At 43.9% G+C, this 22,707-nt stretch overlaps 1 protein-coding gene across 1 annotated transcript; it reads left to right on the top strand.

Annotated features, from left to right (window-relative positions):
• The first annotated feature begins 8,112 nt into the window (after positions 1–8,112).
• LOC121287629 (pre-rRNA-processing protein TSR2 homolog) lies at positions 8,113–8,458 on the top strand. The gene has a single exon (XM_041205562.1). It carries the CDS (start codon positions 8,126–8,128, stop codon positions 8,456–8,458), a length of 333 nt encoding a protein of 110 aa, XP_041061496.1. The 5' UTR covers positions 8,113–8,125.
• The last annotated feature ends 14,249 nt before the right edge of the window (positions 8,459–22,707 follow it).

The following is a 22,707-nucleotide window of genomic DNA, read 5'->3' as shown; positions in this document are numbered from 1 at the left end:
GCCCTTTGACTTAACTGGGGGAAGTTCTTCCATTGCTGGGAGACTGAGTTGGAGCCTCTCCTGCAGTTAGACGGGCCCAGCCACCATGGTTCCCAACGTGATGAGATGCATTAAATCCAGCCCCAGGCTGGATGAAGTTTACTCAGAAATAATCAAAATGTGTATATAAAATCTAAATGTGCAGAAATTATGTGGTTTTTTTTGAAAATTTCTAATGATGTCATCCTGAAGTACAATTATCAGCACGTAAAAACATAGGGTGTATATTCCTACATTTGTTCTGTTTTTGCAATAATTATTTGGCTCCTCGATTGATGTTACACTGATGAATGGGAAAACTTGCAAAAATTTACCCCTGTTAATTCCGAATTTCTAATATGTATCCAAGACATATGGTGATGTACTACAAGTATTAGCATTTTGCCTTTCCTGTTAATTTGTAAACTGTATTTTCTCTGCTCATCAATCTTTTAATGCTGGCTAGTTATTTCAAGATAATAAAATACAATGCAGCATTTTGAACAACAGGTATTCCACTAGATTTCCCTTTTGCTATAAGCATACCAATATTAGCCAAAATACTGTTTGGCACAACTGAGGATTGCATTTCTGTAAGTGAGTATCAAAGTTGAGTCATTCATGGCATTTAAGAGAGATTTTAATATGATGGGGAACAAGGGGATACAGGGAGAGACCAGAGCAATGAGGTTGGAATAGATAGGGCTGATTGTGTCTAGCATTGGTGTAGGCACGATTGGCTGAATGACCTGCTGTGCTGAAAAGTCTATTGGTCGATGAATATAATTGAACTCGCATTGATATTGCACCTTTCAGGACAACCCAAAGTGCTTCACAATCCATAGAATAATTACAGCACTTTTCAGTAAAACCCAAAAGAGTTGAAACAACCAAACCATTAGCACGGCAAATAGTATTGACAAGAAGAAGCGTCTTTTTCTTACATAGAATTGAAGCAAATTTAAGAGGGAGCTGGATAGCTATTAGAAAGAGGGGGCACTATGCATGAGACATAAAATAATAGATGGTGTTTGCCAACATTATGATCATGCAGGGTCACCATAATGGTTTCTTCTTGTTTTGTACATTCCTAACTTCTTATGTACATATATATTGCACTAAAAATACAACGTTTTCAACATCACAGGAGACTTCTCAAGTGTCCAACTGTTAATTTGCAATAGCTAAGGTTTCAGTGCTCCGTAATATATAAAACATTAAGAGTTGATGATTTGGAAGATAGAAAATAATAAAGACTCATCCAAAACTCCAAGTGAATTGGACTTGACACTTTGGACTGAATTTTAAAAAAAAACTTGGGGGCGGGACCAGAGGGGAGCAGACCCGGAACTTTCTGTCACTGGCCGGTGTGTCAATTTGCAGGCATGGTGCAATCTCGAGGTCCTTTCTGTAGAATGTGGTTGGGGGTTGGGGGGGGGGGGACACATTGGGAGCCAGGGGAAGGGGAAGAACAAGTGGCAGGTAGCCTATTAAGACCAACATTCTGCGATCGATTGGAATTTTCTAGCTGGCCTGTGAGCCCCTGCAGTGGCCAAAGTCAAAGAGGTGGCCTCCTGCTGGCAGTTCCAGGGGTTGGGCAGGGAGGTGGAGGGGGTGGAGGGGGTGGGGTGGGGTAGAAGGCGGAATGGGGGAGGGGGTAGGGGTCAGCACTTCAGCATCGTTTCAAACCCCCTGACCAACATACCGAGATTACCGCAGCTATGTATTTATTCTAACTTACACTTCCTGGTTCAGACTCCACGCTGCTCAATAATTCTTTAATCTGCTTGGGAAAGGAGATAAGCAATTGCTTGCCCTGCTCACAGAGGTTCCCAGATTTCTTGTAGAGGGTGCTGAATTGTTTGGGTATCCTGCTAAAAGCAACTTGCCATGTAACGCCCCACAAAACACTACGGACATCTAAAAGGCCAATTAATAGAATACACCCCATTATTTTGCAGCAAGAATCCGAGAGAGGGACTAAGCTACTTAATTCAGATACAAGCATTCTGTGTGTTTTGCTGGATTGAACAATCCATATCAAATGGAAGATGAGCAACAAGCAGCATATAAAGTTGATATTCAGGGACACTGGGCTGAATTTTTGTTGTGCGTTCCCTATCCTGGCATCAGGAAGAAATGCAGGTCAGAAGCCCATACATGCCGCTGTTGGGACAAAGAGGGTGATTTTTGAGGAGGCTGCCAATTACATGGTCCCCTCCGGGAGCTCCACCCAATTCAGGATGGAGGTGGGCTTCCAAGGCTGGAGGGCCAGCACTGACACATCAGCAGCTGGGGGGTGGGGGGAGAGGGGAGGGGAAGGGGTGAAGGGTATGTGGGCAGTAGTCAGAGTGGGGGATAGGGGGGTTAGGGGGCAGCACATCAGCATTGTTTCAAACCCCCTGACCAACATACTAAGATTGCAAGTTAGAATAGCTAATTTAATGTCAAATCAGGTACAGAAAATGAACCAAAAAGAGAGAGAAATACAGATGCAATTGAGAGAGGAGAGACATAAAGAAAAAGTTAGAAAAAAACTTTAAAATAAATCTCAAACAATAATTAAGACTAGAAGAATGAGACTGCATACTTGTGAAAGTTAATTTTCAATGACAAAAAGATTACTTTTCTGTAATTAAGACTTATACTGTTAAAAGGGTACTTAGACCGAAATGACTTGAAATAACTTTGAGTTATGAGTTTAGTCCTATTCTATGATGACAATACAGGAATTTTACCCCATTCAATAGATTTGAATAGGGAGCCAGACAACAAATAATGTTTTTGTGAAGCTTCCAGGCGAATGGTGCATCCAGACAGCATCTACTATATTTTCACAATCAACTGCATGTTTCTGCTTGCTGGAAGTTGCCTTCCAATTTGTGCATAAATAATAAGTAATATTGGGTTCAAAGTTGTTTTTACAGCTACGTCCAGCTCAATATCTCTATTAGGACTAACTTGTATCAAAACAAACTGGACCATTTTCTATGAATGAATCTGGTTTTTAACACAATCGGTCCTGTGCCAAAAGAAGCTAATAGCATGGTAAATCAGATAAAATGCACACTATTGATTATAGCAGGATGTTCCCTCTTTCAGTCTCTCTCCAAAACGCTGGTGAAAGTTTTAATCCTATTAACTTCTTTTAACTATTAAGAACATAAGAACATTAGAAATAGGAGCAGGAATAGGCCAAAGATATCCAAATATTCACCACCATTGAAGTGAAGAAATGTCTCCTCATCTCAATCTGAAATGGCTATCCCCTTATCCTGACACTATGCCACCCTAGTTCCAGACTCTCTAGCCAGAGAGAACAACCTCTCAGCATCTATCCTACCAAGTCCCCTCAGCATCTTACATTTTTCAATTAGATCCCCACACATTCTTCTAAACTCCAGAGAGCAATGGCCCATTCTACTGTAAAGTGAATATCATTTTTTCTAATATTACTGTGGGATACTGTGAAGCTGGCTTGTGGGGGGCTGTGCAAGTGACAGACTAATTTAATTAAACTGAAGACAGCCAGACTGTAAAGTTTAAATCATCAAAGGGGTTAGTTATAAAAGCAGGCATTTTGAAATGGAGATGGACAGGTTAAGGTGAGATACCAGTAGATACAGGATGAATGGGAATTTGCATTAGGAGATAAGTGAGGGCTGAATTGTTAGCTTTTGAATTTCAAAGAAGCATAACAGGAAGTTTTACAACTGGCAAAGATCATAAATAAATGTGGCAAAGTTATTAAGTTTATTTTTCTCATAGTGCTGACCATAATGATAACTGTTTTTTTTTATATTCTGGGAAAGGTAACTTCCAAAGAAAGTTTAGAACAATAGGTTTAGAGATAAAAAAAAGGAGAAAATATATTTCAGGGAAGATTGAAAGCTATATGAGGGGATCAGCCATGTGAGATCTTGAAAGGTGGGCTGTGTGAAGACAAACCTGTAAAAAGCAGCCTGGGTCCACCCCAGAGAAGTGGATGCTTGTTCCAGAAAACAAGGCTTTTTTTTAAGCCTTGGATTTCCATTGTCGAATGAGAGTGAGAGCGAAATCATGTGAAACACCTCGATTATTGCAACAGTGGATGCCTTATGGTAATATTGCTGGATGTTTTATAGATTAAGAATCTATTTGACTGTTGCCTGGAAAAGGGTGTTTATTTGCATGTCTAGCTAAGTAGAAATCTTTTGGGGAAATGTTATAAGACTAAATTTAACTGTGTAACTGTAACCTTGTGTGTTTAAGTTTTCTTTTCCTTTGTTAATAAATGTTTTAATTTAATATTTAAAATCTCCAAAAGTGGCAGTGGAATTTTACTTCTAGCTTCAGTGCACATACCTTCTTGTAATGAAATACAAATGATAGCTTGGTCAAGTTTCCCTTTGGGATTTGGTCAGCCAGGCAATTACCACCTGCCACATTACTCAATTTCTCCTTATAGGATAGTCCTCTAATCAATCTAGTGAACCTTCATTGAATCCTCTCTAAGGCAAGTATATCCTTCATAGGTATAATGACCAAAAACTGTACGCAAAATTCCAGCAGCAGTCTCACTCAGGTAATGAAAACAGAAAATGCTGGAAATAATGAGCAGTTCTGTTCGCATCTATGGAGAAAGAAAGAGAGTTAATGTTTCAGGTCTGTGACCTTTCATCAGAACTGGAAAAAGTGGCGCCCCACTAACAAGAGCTGGCCAACCTGAAAATGACCCATTTATTCCTACTCATGGGGCAGAATTTAATGCCCACCCCTGTGGCAAGGTTGATAGCAGAGGGGCATTTAATCAGGCGGGAGGAATGCAGATGAGGACTTCGGTCCCTCCCCATCTCTGCCCCGATTAGGTCCGTGGCCTTGCTGCCAATTGAGGCCCTTAAAAAGGCAATTAATGCTCAATCCCACCACTGCAGTGGCAGGTGGTGGACTTGCCATGTGGTAGCCCGAAAAGACAACCCTGTTGGGCTTCCTGGGGCCGGGGGCAGGGTTTGGGGGGGGGGGGGGCAAAGGTGGGGGGGGGAGCGGTGGGGGGTGGTGGGGGTGTCCCTGGTTCAAAAGCACTCTGTGCCTGATTGAGGGGCATTGGGAAAGTGGAGGGAGGGATGGTCTGCTGAAAGCCACCTTTGGTCACCTTTGCTGCCAACCCACTTCCCTCCGCCACTACCCCCCACCTCCCACCTCCCCCCCATCCCATGACATCCTTTTCACCATCACTCATCTGCACCTGGGTCCATTCTCCAACCTGGGCCTCAGATGGATTTAGGACCATAGCAGTCGTCACCTCCTCTCTGATGTTGCCGATCAATGAATAGCTGGCAGCCTCTGATTGTCCAGCAGCTCTTGATGGGCAGGACTTCCACCCCTGGGTCCTTGATGCCAGGGAGGGCCTGCTGCAGCCCAGTTAAGTTACCTAATTGGCACTTAATGGACCTTGCCGTAAAGAGGTGCATGTGGCTGCCAGTGAGTCCAAACCCCATGACCTCCATTAAATAACAGACACTGTTTTCTCTGCATCCCTCTATCCATGCTAAAATATTAACCCCACCCATCCAATGGCCGCTTATAGTCCCATGCCAATTTAATGCTAACTTATTGCCCTTAGACCCTCCATGTCAACACACCCATCTTCCACCACAGGCAGATCTCAGGAGCCATGTTGAGTTGAAATAAAATGAAGATCTAAATATCTATTACAGCCTTTAGCAAAAAAAAAACACTTCCATTCATGAAAGCCTTTTCAAGACATTTAAATTCCCTCAAGTACCTAATCCTGCATAAAAACATAATCCTGCATTCATAACTCCACATCAAAGACAGCTAATCCTTTAATAACCTGTTTCAGCTGTCAATGAAACTGTGAATTTAGAATTGTCTATTGAGATAATGATAGGTTGTGGAAAGCAGCCAAACATTAATTATGATATAATGATAGCACTTGTCAACAAACAGCTATTGTAACTGCCATAACAGATTTTTTTTGCAACTATCACTGACACAGGCAGCCTTTTCTTTACTTTTTAAAGGGCTAGGAATTTAAATAACTTCACAGCTTGAGCTTTTTTAAATCTCTCACTGACACAGGCAGGCTATTAGTTTTTTAATTTTAAAGTGCAGGAAATCCTAATAACTTCACAGCCTTACAAGTCTACAGACATTATTTGCCTTGAAGAGCATTATGTCTGCTCCAAAAATCCATAGCTCCCATACTGTGGGTTAAGGCCCTTGCCACAGTGAAGATGGGTTCTGTCTGAATTCAGCACTTAGTTCAAATGGCCCTGCTGAGTTTGTGTTTCCCTCATGTATGAGTCATGCCCCATCCCTTTCCCCTACCAACAAACTTGGGATCTGTCATAACTGGGCTGAGGTTTCTAATCTGGGCTTAGCCTGCCATTTTCAGGGGCCCGCAAAGTCTCCATGACTTTGTGAAAATCCGAGCCTATATTCCTAATTAGTTTACTCTCATATTCTATTTTCTCCTTCTTTATCAATTCTTGGTCATCCTTGGCTGGTATATAAAACTCTCCCTATCCTTGGGCTTGCTACTGTTCTTGGCAATATTATAAGTATCTTCTTTCAATCTAACACTATCTTTAGTTAGCCACTGTCTGATTTCTTTATCTGGAAAGGTTTTACTGCTCAGTGGAATATAGATTCATAAAGAATTATGAAATATTTATTTAAATGCTTACCAATGCTCATCTCAATTGGGCCATTTCTTGCACATCAGTTTTCTACATATACACTCTGACCTCTCTTTTGATATCATTTGCAACATCTCTATCAGAAGTATTTTAGGCTGAATCCCTTCATCATCTTTATTTGATCTAAAAGCACTTCTAGAGCTCTGTTTAAAATAAAAAAAAAAACATTTTAATGGAGGACTGTGGATTTGATCAGATTTATAGTGATTTAATTCTGTTCGGCAGATAGGGTGACAAAGACAGTTAAGATACCTTGAGTGAATTACCCAGTCATTTGCAGCTTGCTCCACACTGGTCCCCATTGCTACCTACTCCTCTGATGAGACAGCAAAGGCACCCAACTGAAGCCAGTTGGTTCTTTTGTAAATATGCTGGTAGGGATCCGATGACATCTGGTCTGATTGTGTATTAATTGTGTTTAATTTGTTATGAGTGTGAGGTTTTATAAAATGATTATGTTTTGGACTGTCTCTTTAATTTAAGGTAAAATGGAGTAATGAAGCGAGTCTGTGATCTGCTATGAGTTCTGCCTGATGGAAAGTCTGTGTGGCTTAGTTACCATGGGGACCGGTGCTCAGGTCACATGTTGTTGAAATGCATATGCCAGATTTAACACCTGAGAGCAAAGGCAGAAGCAGATGTTCTTGTTATTACAGATTTTCTGTCTCAGAGACTTTGAACAGTAACAGAGAGACAGACAGACAGACAAACAGAAGATAAGTTACAGCAGTCTACAGAGGGAAAAGGCTGTTTTCTCTGTTAGCTGCCAAGCACAATGCTGTGGAAAACTTGTCGACCGGTCAAAGAGAAGGAACCTGTAGCATTTTAAGGACACTGGAAGATTTGTCCTGGCAATACTGGGAGAATAAATCATAAGACAGGGTCTTATTACTGAAACTCAGTTCGGGATTTCTTAGAGGATTGAAGGACTGGACCTTTGACGGTTGCTGGATGTTACGACTCAGTGAAATGGAGAGATGTGAACCCGTTGGAAGCTGGGATTGACTGCAGACTCTTCCCTGAAAAGACTGCAACTCTGTGGGAAATGTCCTGTATATAGCTGTTAAGACATTAATAAGGATTATCTTTTCTGTAGTTTAGGTTATTAGTTGCCTACTAAGTAATGTTTAGTCAATGTTGCTTCTAGTTTGTTTGTTATGGTAAAAGTCTTAAAACTTTAAATCTTGATCAATTCCTTTAAGGAATTCCTTTAATTCATCCCTTCCTCCTTGTGCACTTCTTTTAAGTTCATCACTGGGAATTCAAATATCTGTTTAAAAATGTTTGGTCTCTCCGGGGATCATAATAAATTGTATGCAGGTGATGAGCATTAACTGGAGAATCACTTGTGCTCCTATAATCAGAGGGCTCATCTTGCCCGCTCTCCCTCTTCACGACCGGCTGCCATGGCGGCACTGAAGGAGGGGGCACGACTGCTGTTTCAGGACGGCGTCAGAAGCGCCCTGGAGGCCTGGCCCGCCTTACAGGTAGCTGTGGAGAATGGATTTGGTGGAGCTTACAGCCAGCAGAAAGCAGATTGGATGGTTAGCGCTGTGGCACAGTATTTCTCCGACAATGTTGACCTGGAGAGCGAGGAGGTGGAGGAGCTCATGGCTGATATGATATACAATGAATTTGACACTGTTGTAGAAGAAGGCAGCTTATCCAAGGTGGCACTGCAGATCTGGACCTTCTTTGGCCTGTGTCAGTGGGGTCAGGAAGCAAAATTTTATAAATAGGAACAAACTGACACAATGGTGGCTAGATTAAGAAGTGCATGTTTGTAAAGTGTATCTCTGTAAACAAAATCTTATAAAAATGTGTAAAGATTGGCTCCAGTTCTATCCTCCATCACCGGGCTATGTGGAATATAACAGTCTCTGTAGCTTTTCGGACCAGGTGATAATAGCAGGAAGAGAATCCATGAGCAGAAAAGTCCATTTTCTTTTCTTTTAGTGAAGCAGGAGTGCTTCTTTCAGAGCTTGGAAGAAAAGCCTAGTCCTCCCCTGCAATTGGTTCGCCTTTTCTCTCCTGTATGACTAACTCAAAACCCTATCACCTTTGTCATTTACCTTCTTAATGACAAACCTTCCTTTGGTCCTTCTTCCATCCAATTTTTCCCTCAGCTGGTCAGTTTTTGCTATCTGCCCATCTGGGGCAGGTATTTGATGATGGCATGCAGATGAAGCCTGGGAGTTAAACTCATCCAGATTGCATGCTCCTTAAATCAAGCACATTTTATGCTTGTACAGCACCCTGCCTTATAACATTTGCAATCATTTACTCAGTTAAAACCTTGAAACGTTAAAAATGGTGGTCAGGACCGGAATGTGGAAGACCCGCATTCATTTCCAGCAGATTTGATTTTTGCCGGCAAGGTGAAGAAGATGAGAAACCCAAACAGAGCAGAGCTTTTTGAAATTAGTGCTGAGTTCAAACAGACATGGTTTTCACTGTTCCAAGGGCTTTAACCCACAGTGTGGGAGTAACAAATTAATGGAGGAAGGGTAAGCGGTCTTGAAGGGTGGATAAGATCTGTTTAAGTGTTATGATTTGAAGTTATTAAAAACTTCAGTACTTCAGTTCAATTCACAGACCAGCCCACCTTATTTATGGATTCATCTTCCCATTGCCAGCAAGGATGGAAGTAAAGTTGTATAATTTACTCTTAAGGAGCAAAAATGAAGGGAAGATTTCTTCTGTATACATTGTGAACTGAATTTTCGCTCCTGACTCAGGAGTGCAGAGTTGGTAAAATTCTGGATTTCACAAACCTGACTCAGGAGCAACTGCCCCGGATATAGAGGCTTTTAACCTGGGCGATCGGGTATTAACAGGAGCCGAGTTTGCTGCCCTGGGTAAAAGTGCGGAGGCAGGCACAGAGACTGCCAGGTGCCAAGGCAGGCTGATTGAAAAGCATGCCCCCCCCCAGTGACTTTAAAAACAAGCAATCAAAAAGCAGCCCTCCAACCCTCACCCCTTATACCCTCTCACACCCCACACATCCCTCAGCCCCATGGCCCCTTATACCCTCCATTCCAACCTATAGCCCTCTAACCACCCACATGGCCCCTCACACACTCCATGCCAACCTATGTTCTTCTACCCACCCCAAAGGCCCTTAATAGTCCATATGCCAACTCATGCCAACCCATGACCCCCACAGTCCACCCTTTGTCCTGACACCATCCATGCTAACTCACCCAGTATCCCCCATGGGCAGACCCCAGGAGCCAGAGTGAGATGAAATAAAATAAAGTTCTAAGTGTCCATTGCATACTTCCCTACATTTAAAAGAAACAATCCCAAAGTACTTAATCTCTTATGAAAACAAACATTTGTATTCATAGCCACACATTAAAGACATTATAACCAATTGGAGCTGTCAACCAAACTGTGAATTTACAGGATCCCCACTGTGATAATGATAGGTTGTGGAATTAGCCATGCAGCACTAATCCTATAATGATAACCTTAATATTCAATATTCAGCTAGTGAAATTGAAAGAAGCCATAGCAGATTGTTTATTTTCAAAAAAATTAAAAGTCTTCACAGCTTGATAGTTCCACTGAGCTTATCCACTATTTAAGCACATTAACGTCTACTCTTAACAATCCCAAAGGGCACCTTACCTCTCCTAAAGGGGCACCTGACCTCTCCAAATAACTCAGTCAGCTATAGAGCTTTTCCTCAATTGCTTAAAGCTGACCAATCATGTTTTGGGCATACCAGTTACGAAAATTGTATCTGTTTGAAAGCAGCTGCAATTACTTCAACCTGCTCCTCTTCAGCATTCCCACCACCCTGCCACCCCATCCGCGGCCCCCCCCCAACCACCACCACCCTGGCAAAAATGGTAGGTACCAGGTTTAAGATGGAACTTCCGGAATTGGGACTGTAGCAATATTTTTCATAGGGTGTGGAGCCCTTCTGTCCTTGTGAAAAATTCGCCTGTGTGTAGGAAAATCACAAATCTGTTCTTCATAAATAGATTTACAATTTTTTAATTATTATTCTTTCAGGGTATAGGCTTTGCTGGCTGGATCAGCATTTATTGCCCATCCCTAGTTGTCCTAGAGAAGGTGGGGAGCTGCCTCCTTGAACTGCTGCAGCCCATATGGTGTAGGTACGCCCACAGTGCTGTTAGGAAGGGAGTTCCAGGATTTTGACCCAGTGACAGTAAAGGAACAGCAATATATTTCCAAGTCAGGGATGGTGAGTGACTTGGAAGGGAACTTCCAGGTGGTGGTGTTCCCAGCTATCTGCTGCCCTTGACCTTATAGATGCTGGTGTTCGTGGGTTTGGAAGGTGCTGTCGAAGGAGCCTTGGTGAATTCCTGCAGTGCATCTTGTAAATGGTACACATTGCTGCTACTGTGCTTTGGCGGTGGAGGGAGTGAATGTTTGCGGATATGGTGCCAGTCAATCGGGTTGCTTTGTCCTGGAAAGTGTCAAGTTTATTGAGTGTTTTGGGAGCTGCACTCATCCAGGCAAGTGGGGAGTATTCCATCACACTTTTGACTTGTGCCTTGTGGACGGTGGGCAGGCTTTGGAGAGACAGGAGATGAGTTACTTGTCACAGGATTCCTAGCCTCTGACCTGCGCTTGTAGCCACAGTATTTATATGGCTAGCCCAGTTCAGTTTCTGGTAAATGGTAATCCCCAGGATGTTGATACTGGGGGATTCAGTGATGGTAATGCAATTGAATGTCAAGGGGCGATGGTTAGATTCTCTCTTATTCACTTGTTGGAGATGTTAATTGCCTGGTACTTGTGTGGCACGAATGTTACTTGCCCCTTGTCATCCTAAGCCAGGATATTGTCTGGGCCTAGCTGCATTTGGATATGGACTGCTTCAGTATCTGTGGAGTCACGAATGGTGCTGAACATTGCGCAATTATCAGCGAACATCCCACTTCTGACCTTAAGATGGAAGGAAGGTCATTGATGAAGCAGCTGAAGATGGTTGGGCTGAGGACACTACCCTGAGGAACTCCTGCAGTGATGTCCTGGAGCTGAGATGACTGGTCTCCAACAACCACAACCATCTTCCCTTTGTGCTAGGCATGACTCCAACCAGAGGAGAGTTTTCCCCCTGATTCCCATTGATTCCAGTTTTGTTAGGGCTCCTTGATGCTACACTTGGTCAAATGCAGCCTTGATGTCAAGGGCAGTCACTCTCACCTCACCTCTGGAGTTCAGTTCTTTTGTCCATGTTGAACCATGTAACATGTTACATATAAATGCACAAGCAAGCCTTCAAATGATTTTTACCTGTCAATTGGCCAAGAGTAAGGCATTGATGCTGAGTGGCTGCAAACTGGTTGGATATAGAATCATAGAGTTCTACAGCATGGAAAGAGGCTCTTCGGCCCATTGTGTCTGTGCCAGCCATCAAGCCCCTATCTACTCTAATCCCATTTTCCAGCACTTGGCCTATAGCCTTGGATGCTATGGCATTTCAAGTGTTCACCTAAATAGTTCTTAAATGTTGTGAGGGTTCCTGCCTCTATTGCCCTTTCAGGCAGTGAGTTCCAGATAACCCCCACCCTCTGGGTGAAAAAATTTTCCTCAAACCCCCTCTAAACTTCCTGCCCCTTACCTGAAACCTATAGCCTCTGGTTATTGACCCCTCCACTAAGGGGAAAAGTTTCTTCCTATCTATCCTTTCATTGCCCCTCATAATTTTGTGCACCTCAATCAGGTCCCCCCTCAGCCTTCTCTGATCTAAGGAAAATAACCCCAGCCTATGTAGTCTCTTTTCATAGCTGAATATGGGAGAAAAAACTGATGGCATCAAGATTACAACAATTTGCTTGAATTTACAACCATGTAGCTTCCTTGCAAAAAGGTTTTGTCCATCAAACTGTCCTTTGCAGTTACAAGAAATCTTTTTTGAAATAGCTTTCTGCTGTTAGAGATTACACATGCACATCATGATACACAATGTAAATATTTTAAAGGTTTCCTACAGAAAGCTTTCAGTGGGCAATGATTTTTACGCAGATGCTAATCTGGCCAGTATGAGTCAGCTCGATTTTATTTAATTGTACGTAAAAAAAAAATTCTTGAACTGGTGACCTGGTGTGATTAATATTTCACCATTTTCAATAACCTGTATATGAAATTTTCTTCAGCATAGAATTTTGCCATTGTTGAAAATACTTAAAAAGGAAACACACTTCACTCAGGAATAGCTGTCAAGCTACAGTGTTATTATCTCAATGTTTAATTAAATCTTCCCCTAAGAAAACTTTCATAAGCTGTTCAGCAATGCATTTCACAGAAAAGGCTCAAAGTAGAAATGAGAACTAAATATTATATTGAGCGTGCAATATTAAGCAGTGCTCCAACCTAACCACTGCCTGATATGACTCCACAAATCAGCTAATGTTCTGAAAAATAATATCTCCAAATCAGGGTATCCCTATCTCTAAATGGAATGAAAATTCAATTTGTTTTCATTTACTGTATATTCCCATTGAAATATTATATCCTGCAGTTATTGATTCTGACCTTAAGCAAAAAAAAAGGGAAACTTGATTACTTGCACTCCCGTTATCTACACTTTTAATTATCTACTCAAAAATTGGAGGAGTCAAAACTTCAGGTCAGAAAAATATTACAACATTCCATCTCTAAACACAATGAAAATTCCCATGTCAGGCAGATGAATAAAATGAACCCTCTTTGTCTCAAACCACAGAAATACTTGCAGGTTATTCAGTCAGAGTAAGGACACTGCACCTAACTGTTCATAGAACAGCAATCACCCTTCAATATCCCAAGCAGAAAATATTATGTCCAGATCCGGCAACTGAGATGGTAAACTTATGTCTCTGTCTACATTGATTTACTCATTCAACATTCCCCACTGCTTAAAATGCACAGACAGACAGACTTGTGGGTAGGACAGGTCAGTACTTCAAATCTCCCTCGCCCTACACACCTCACAACATCAAACAAACTTCAGGCTCTAGATAATTTTATCCCCATCTTTCCCCCTCTCCCCAACAAGAGAAGGATTTCCAGGACAGGGAGAAGTGGAGGATACCTCAATGTAACCCTTCTCTAATGAAGATAAATTTCAGGGTCCAGGGGAGTGAAGGTTACCTCACCACAATTTTTCCTCTCGTAGAGATAAAACCCAGGCTTGGGAGGAAAAGGCAAGGCTACCCAACAATAACTCCCTTCCACTTAGAGTCAGGAGAAGAGAAGATTCCTATGCATTCCTGCTCTAGCCTGTTTCTCTTTACTGCCTGTTTTCTCTTTACTGTGGGTAGTCACTAGCTCTAGATTAGAAGCAACCAACATTAAGTAATTGGCTTATTTTCTCTTCAAACCAGCTCTGTTTGCATCTGCAACAAAAAAAATCATCTTTATGATGTGACGTTTCGAGTCCTCATGACCCTTCAACAGAAGGGTCATGAGGACTCGAAACGTCAACTCTTTTCTTCTCCATCGATGCTGCCAGACTTGCTGAGTTTTTCCAGGTAATTCTGTTTTTGTTTTGGATTTCCAGCAGCCGCAGTTTTTTGTTTTTATATCTTTATGATGTATGCTGCGCAACTCCTGACACAACTAAAATGGCATTGGGCATGCACGTGACAGATTGGGGAGCGCAATTCCTATTTTTACATTTTTAACCCACGCTCCCCTCATTGTTTATCACCTGATTACCTCAGATCAAGCTGGGGAAAGCCCAAACTGACTAAAATTGAATTGAACCACGGTTTGGGAAAAGCATTTTCTTTAAGTAGGTTTGTCTTTATCTTTGGCTTTTTACATATAGCATTTGTTTCTTGAATATTGCTCACAAATCATCACTTTCTATTGTACAGCTGCAGCTACAGCATGGTATTTTCCACATTACTAATAATTGACCATGGGCTGTTAGCATTGTGGTGGTACTGCACACCATTCATATCACGTTTGCAAGATGACATTTCCCTTTTAGCTCATCATTATTGATAAAAGGTTCACACAGGGAATGGCAACACTTGTTCTTTTCTTTAAGGTTAGAAGTGTAGTGACACAACTCCAATAATCAAAATGGGATGAAAGAGCACAATCCATATTCAACCTCAATATTGCCACAGCTGAAATCAATGTTGAGGCTGAATTGTGTGTCAATTTTGTTTAAAGACTCAACATCATCAGGAATTTGTTGTGGATAAAGATCTACAATTTCTGCTCCAAGCGCTATCCCCTAAGAGAACTTGCTTAAGCTGTTTAGCAATGTAATTCACAGAAAAGACTCAATGTAGAAATGAACTCGATCCCGCTTTACCAATTTCAGCCACTGTGAGGTGGGCTGGAGCAGCACTTGCTCACTCACCCAATGACTTTCCTTCCTTTCCAATGGGAAGTGACCCCCTTTTGCAAAGATGCCTCTTTTTTAAATATACTAACTGAGAACAGGAACTAATTGTGTAGAGATTTAGGGACATGAACAAGTCCATGGAATAGCGTTGCTTTGTTTTCTTTTATTCTTTGATGGGATGTTGATGTTCTCAGCAAGGCCAGCATTTGTTGCCCATCCCTATAATTGCCTTGCTTGGCCATTTCAGGGGGCAGTTAAGAGTCAACCACATTACTGTGGGTCTGGAGTCACATGATGGCAGCTTTGCTTTCTTAAGGGGCATTCATGAACCAGATGAGTTCCCTGGTCACCAGCACATTATAGTCCAGATTCTTTTATTAATTGAATTTAAATTCCACCATCTGCCAGGGTGGGATTTGAGCTCATGATCATCTAGATTATTAGCTTAGTGGCATTGCCACTATGCCACCATCTCCCCTGTTATCCTAGAACAGATTGTGAGAAATAACTTTAGTAGAGGTATGCAGGAACAATGAAGGACAACTTCCCAGAAGTTAGCTAGGCACACAATTACAAAGATGTCAGTGAGGGCTTTGAGTTTGCCATAATTTTACAGCAAATTAGATCTGGAGTTAGCAATAGAAGGATTTAAATAGTAAATAGAACATGCAGGATAAAAACAGGCCATTTGGCTGGTACTGGTGTTTATATTCCATAGAGTCTCCTTCCATTCCATCTACCTCATTTCAGCCTTTCATTCTATCTTTCTATTTCATTTCTCTCATGAACTCATCTAGTTTCTTTTAGAAAGCACCTAAGTTATTTGCCTCAGTTACTTCCTGTGATAATGAGGGCCGCATTCTAACCACTCCCTGAGTAAATAAGTTTCTCCTTATTTCCCATTTGATTTATTAGGAACAGCCCTGTACTTATGGCCCCTAGTTTTGGATTCTTCCACAAGAGGAAATATTCTCTTCACATTTACTGTGTCCAGCCACCATCTTAAATACCTCTATCAGGTCTCCTCTAAGTTGTCGGCAGGATTTTTTCATGCCAGCTGGTGTCAGGCATGTTCAGTGGCATGAATGGACAACATGGTGAGAAGGCCAAAACTCAGTTTCTTGACACCGTGAAACCAATTTCCAATCATCCGCTCCACCCGCCGATGGTGGGCCATGTTCCCTGCCATGGAATGTTGGGAACCTCATTGTAATACATCAGTATATCATTATAAGGCCAGCTCACCAGAATCATCCCCCCTGTTGGATCGTCTGCCCACATCAGTGGGAAAACACACCTTGACAACTGATGTGCAAAAGTCAGGACATACCGCCAATGCCTTGCTCACATCGCGGACATCCGAGGAGCAGAAGATGCTGGAGCTCAACAGCAATGGGATCCAGGAGGAACATCCATGGCATGCTGGGTGGATTGTCACGGACATGGCTCTGCTGCGAAGCAGCTCACGGAAATTGGAAAGTCACCATTGATGACAAGAAAGGATTATAGTCGAGGGGGTGTGATAGGAAGGTCTAGGTTCAACCAGGAGGAGGAAGAGGTGTTGAGGGGGTGAGGTTGGGAGGGGGGAATGATGATGTCAGGGGGGTGAGGTTGGGTGGGGGGAGGGAGTACAGGGGGAGGAGGGGGTAACGGGGGAGAACGAGCAACTGGGGAGGTAGGTATAGTGGGGGGGGGGGTGGTGGTGGAAGGTGTAAGGGAAAGAGTGCGGAAAGGGGAAGGAGTCCAGAGGGAGGAAGGAGTGCGGAAAGGGGAATGAGTCCGGGGAAGGAAGGAGTCGGGAAGGGGGAAAGAGTGAGACTGGAGGAAGAAGTGAGACTGGAGGAAGAGGTAAGAAGGAATTGGTGGGGTGGGGAAGGACTAAGGGTGGCAGAAGAATTAAGGGTGCCTGAGGGAGTCAGGAAAGGGGATGGATGGAGTCCAGGGAGGAGGTGGTGGTGTTGGGAGGTAGAAAGGGTGAGGAGGAAGGGCTTCTAGGGGGAAGGGGTTCCAGGGAGGGAGGGGGTTCCAGGGAGGGAAGGGGTTCCTGAGAGGGCAAGGGGTTCAGAGGGGGAGATGTCCAGATGTCTAGATGTCCAGGTGAATGTGCGAGACAGGGAGGTCTAATTGGTCCATGACTGCCTGGTGGGGAGTGAACTGAGGTTGGGCATGTTATGAGGGAATGGTGAGAATGACTGAGGACAGAGTGAGGCGCTAGGGTGGGAGGGTGAGGGTTCGATGGTAGCAGTAGAAGGGGCGGCGAGGGTGTTTGGTAGGGATTCGGAGGCAGAAATAGACCTTGGGGTTGGGAAGGGGGAGGTCAGGGAGGTGGATGTGGATGGGGGTGGAATTTTCAAGAAGGAAGGGAATGTGCATGTTCACCTGGACATCCCTGAAGGAAAAGGGGCTGTGGGTGGCCGATCACGGAGGGGTTGTGGAAGGTGATGCCAGAGAGGGCAACTGTGTTGGGGGAAGGGAAATGGGTGACTGGGGGAGGGGAAAATATGAGGGAAATGACGAAAAAGTGAATCCAGAGAATGCTGTTCAAATCGAAAATGGAACGACAGTAGTGGTGGGCGAGATCAGGTGTTGCATGGGAGTGTGGTCATTGGGTGAGTGGAGATGCAGGTCAGTTCAGATGGGCAACTGAAAGTGAACCCCACCTGGGTTCAGGGCATTGAGGTGAGTATGATATGTGAAGGATCTGCGTGTGTGGGAGAGTGCTTACACGAGGTACCGATAGGTCCTGCCACACACTTCTCCCTCCAGAACCATTCATTGGCCAGCTGCTCCCTCTGCAGTGACAGAGGACGAGGTTGAGGGGGTCACAGGCAAAGGGACTTGGAGAGAGAGGACTGACTCTGACATTCCTGAGTGGATGACCCAGGGGTATCCAGCTGCCGCTCCTCCTTCCTTCGGGTACCCAGAGGCCTCAACCTGACTCCTTAAGCAGAAGGAGCACCTGCAGGGACTTTGAGGTGCCCCATTTCCCTCTTGCATTGCCACTGCAGGAACTCACCCTGTGGCTCCTGTGATGGAATGCAGGTCTGCCCCCATCTCCGTGTTCTGCTGGACCATGGTCTCCATGGTATCCGCCATCCCCCTCATAAAGACTTCCATACGTGCACATGTGGGCATCACTTCATCAGAGAACAGGTGGATGCACTCCTCCATCTCTTATGCCACTCTGCTGAGGGTTTCTGAAAGCGCTGCGTGATGTTCCCATGCCTTCTGCTAACCCGCCAGAATGGGACTAAAGGCCAAATCCAGAGGCTCGTCATCTGACTTGGGCCTTGATGCTGGATCCTGAATAGTCCTCCGCTTGCTGCGGACCTCGGTTGAGCCTGCCTCCTGCTGCTGCAGACATGTGTCCGTGTGGTGACCACCAGATTATGAACCCAAGCGTGCTCTAGATCTAGATCCCACAGAGGTGTGTGTCTGTGCTGGTGCAGGGTGTGGGTAAGCGCTGTGATGGGTCTTCCAGGCTGCTTATTTCCAGCTCTTCAAAGGAGGAGGTGTCCTCTTGGCTGGAGGTGAGGACGTGGATGGAGTTGAGGGTCTGGCTGGCTGAGAGTGTGAACCAAGTACAGGTAAGTAGTGCATGGCAGCAGAGTCAAAAGCAGGAGCGAGAACACTCACATTTGCATTGAGAGAGGGATGATGTGGTGCAGGGCCCTTACGGGTGTATTTGCCACTGACCTCACCGTCACCTCAGTCACGGTCCATGTCCTCACCAGTCAGTGCGATGGCATATTCCTCAAAGTGAGTGAGGGGCTGAATGTGGGCCACTCCACCCCCAGTCTGGGACCTCACCCTGCTGTTGTGAGCCAGTGTCTCCTGCATGAAAACAGATGGAGAGAGTGTGAGCAGGACACATGGCGCTGCGTGGAATGTTTGTGTGGTGAGCGGAGACATGGACAGGATGAGGACACGAGCTCCAGAGGGTATGAGCCTGATGGAGATGTGAGGGTGTGTGTGAGAGTTAGTGGTGTTGTCCCTTGAGGTGTGAGATCCCTGTGGATGTGTGATGGGTTTGTGAGTGTGTGAGTTGAGAGTGATGAGGTGGTTGGCTTACTATGGCGGAACAGATGAGAGCATTCATCCTGTAGCGGCACTGGGTGGCTGTCCTCTTTTGCAGGGCATTGGCACTGACCACCGCCACCACCACCTCCCAATCTGGATTAGTGAGCATGCTGCCCATCCTGAGGCCAGAGTGGGGGGGTGCAGGGGTGGGGGGCGGGTTGAGGACATCACAGCGAGCCTCCACTGTGTCCAAAAAGCACTTGAGGGACACTTCATTGAACCTGGGGGTTGCAGTCTGTGGAATCGGTATTGAAGCATCTGAATAGTGGCCCATGCCACCAAGACTACTCTTATTGTCCAGGCTGATAAGTTACCTTTGTAGTATTAAATTTTTGAAAGAAGCTGGAAACCTTCTTCAAAAATATTCTGGTAGAAGGGGTGACCTTGTGTAATTGGTGCAATTTATTGGAAAGGATGTTTTTTTTCTTCCCAAAAGGGTTACTAAAGTGAGAAGGATGCAGGAGTTGTTAGTTATGGCTCAATATCCACTAGAATTGCCAAGACACATCTGAGGACAGCAGTGGTAGATCTAAAATAAGAATCCTAACATATTTCCTTGACCTATTTGAACTTTACCTGCAAGAGTCGCAGAAGAATCCTGGTGTTTTTAATTTAGAAATGGATGAACTGAATGGGCCTTTGTTGTTTCATATTTTTCTCAGTATATTGTAATGTTACTACATTAGGTGATGCAAATACAATTATAGGAGTGATGATTGCAAATCATGATGCTTGAATGAAAGTGTTTGATGTTTGTAGAATATGCATTATGCAACAAAAGCTGTGTGTATGACATGCTAGAACTAAGTTAGTTGAAAAGCAGATCTTAAGAGGAAATTGGATTGTTTAAAGGAACAAAGTTTATTGATGAAACAATTGCTAAATAATATAGGCAAGAGAGAAATGGTTATTCACATAGTCAGCAAAGTTTCAAAGATTGTAAAAAAACCATGGAAAAAAGCATAAACAGTAAATAGATTGAAGGAGACATATAACTGGGATATTATTTCATGGCAGATTTTCAAATAGATACAAGGAGCCAGATGGACCAAACAGAGGTGGGACTGGAAAAAAATAACTTCTGAACTGACCACCTGGGAGTCCTGCCTCCATTTATACAAAGGCTGGGGAGGGCCCCAGAACTTGCCTGCTCCAATTAAGGAAGCAATTGACAGCGTTGTGGTCTCATGGAGAGTCTGTCTCTGGTAATTTTTAAAAAAATTTCATGGAAATGACTGGGCTTTAGCAGCTCTGGAGCTTTACAGCAGCTGCATGGAGGCATGGACCATTAATTGGAGGCAGGAAGAGTTTAAAAGGTAAGTAAGGTGGTTTTGCTTCCTTTACAGTTCATTATGAAATGCTATGGCTTGAGCTATATCTGTGTTCATTAAGGTGAGTCCATGATTGAAAGATGTGTTTGCCAGCTTGTTACTTCTGCAAACTGGCATGCTGTCAAGTAGGAGATCAACTTTGTAAATCACAGAATCAGAATCACACAGTGCAGAAGAGGCCCTTCAGCCCATCGAGTCTGCACCGACACGTGAGAAGCACCTGACCTACCTACCGAATCCCATTTACCAGCACTTGGCCCATAGCCTTGAATGTTATGACGTGCCAAGTGCTCATCCAGGTATTTTTTAAAGGATGTGAGGCCTCCACCACCCTCCCAGGCAGCGCATTCCAGACCATCACCACCCTCTGGGTAAAAAAGTTTTTCCTCACATCCCCCCTAAACCACCTGCCCCTCACCTTGAACTTATGTCCCCTTTGTGATTGACCCTTCAACTAAGGGGAACAGCTGCTCCCTATCCACCCTGTCCATGCCCCTCATAATCTTGTACACCTCGATCAGGCCGTCCCTCAGTCTTCTCTGATCCAATGTCAGCAATCCAAGTTTATCCAACCTCTGTTCATAACTTAAATGTTTCCACCCAGGCAACATCCTGGTGAATCTCCTCTGCATCCCCTCCAGTGCAAACACATCCTTCCTATAATGTGGCGACCAGAACTGCACACAGTACTCCAGCTGTAGCCTCACCAAGGTTCTATACAACTCCAACATGATCTCCCTACTTTTGTAATTGATTGATAAAGGCAAGTGTCCCATCTGCCTTTCTTACCACCCCACTAACCTGCCCCTCTGCCTTCAGAGATCTATGGACACACACACCAATGTCCCTTTGCTCCTCAGAGCTTCCTAGTGTCATGCCATTCATTGAATGCTTCCTTGTCAAATTACTCCTTCCAAAGTGTATCACCTCACACTTTTCAGGGTTAAATTCCACCTGCCACTTATCTGCCCATTTGACCAGCCCTTCTATATCTTCCTGTAGCCCAAGACACTCAACCTCACTGTTAACCACCCGGCCAATCTTTGTGTCATCCGCAAACTTATTAATCCTACCCCCCACATAGTCAACTATGTCGTTTATATAAATGAGGAATAATAGGGGACCCAACACAGATCCCTGTGGTACGCCACTGGACACTGGCTTCCAGTCACTAAAGCATCCTTCTGTCATTACGCTCTGTCTCCTACAACCAGGCCAATTTTGAATCCACGTCACCAAATTACCCTGTATCCCAAGTGCATTTGCCTTCTTTATAAATCTCCCATGTGGGACTTTGTCAAAGGCTTTGCTGAAATCCATATAAACTACATTAACTGCACTACCCTCATCTACACACCTGGTCACCTCCTCAAAACATTCAATCACATTTGTTAGGCATGACCTCCCTCTGACAAAGCCATGCTGACTATCCTTGATCAAACCTTGCCTCTCCAAGTGGAGATAGATTGTCTCCTTCAGAATTTTCTCCAATAGTTTCCCTACCACTGACGTGAGACTCACTGGCCTTTAGTTCCCTGGTTTGTCTCTACAACCCTTCTTAATAGCGGAACCACATTAGCTGTTCTCCAGTCCTCTGGCACCTCCCCCGTGGCCAGAGGGGAATTAAAAATTTGAGTCAGAGCCCCTGTGATCTCCTCCCTTGTCTCCCTCAGCAGTCTGGGACACAAATCATGCGGACCTGGAGACTTGTCCATTTTTAAGCCTGCCAACACCTCCAATACCTTGTCACTCCCTATATCAATTTGCTCAAGAACCTCTCAGCCTCTCTCCCCAAGTTCGATACCTTCATCCCCATTCTCTTGGGTGAAGACAGATGTGAAGTATTCATTCAACACCTACGGATGTCCTCTGGCTCCACCCATAGATTTCCCCCTTGGTCCCTAATGGGCCCTACTTGTTCCCTGGTTATCCTCTTCCCAATGATATACTTGAATATCTTGGGATTTTTCCTAATTTTACCAGCCAGAATGTTCTCATATCCCCTCTTTGCTCTCCTAATTGCTTTCTTAAGCTCCACCCTGCACTTTCTGTACTCCACTAATGCCTCCACTGATTTGCTTCCCTTGTACCTGCTAAAAGCCTCTCTTTTCCTTCTCATCATATCCTGATGTGGGGAAGTCTTCAGTTGAGTCAAAAAAAAGTTGATAAATGGACTAAATGTTAGAGTACATTTCACCCTATGGAAAAGGGTAGCCTAATATGATCGCGATGTGTAAATGTTTAATCTTTTCCC

Source organism: Carcharodon carcharias, chromosome 14 (genome assembly GCF_017639515.1).
Source record: "Carcharodon carcharias isolate sCarCar2 chromosome 14, sCarCar2.pri, whole genome shotgun sequence".
Classification (NCBI taxonomy): Eukaryota; Metazoa; Chordata; class Chondrichthyes; order Lamniformes; family Lamnidae; genus Carcharodon; species Carcharodon carcharias.
This window is presented reverse-complemented; position numbering and strand designations above follow the sequence as displayed.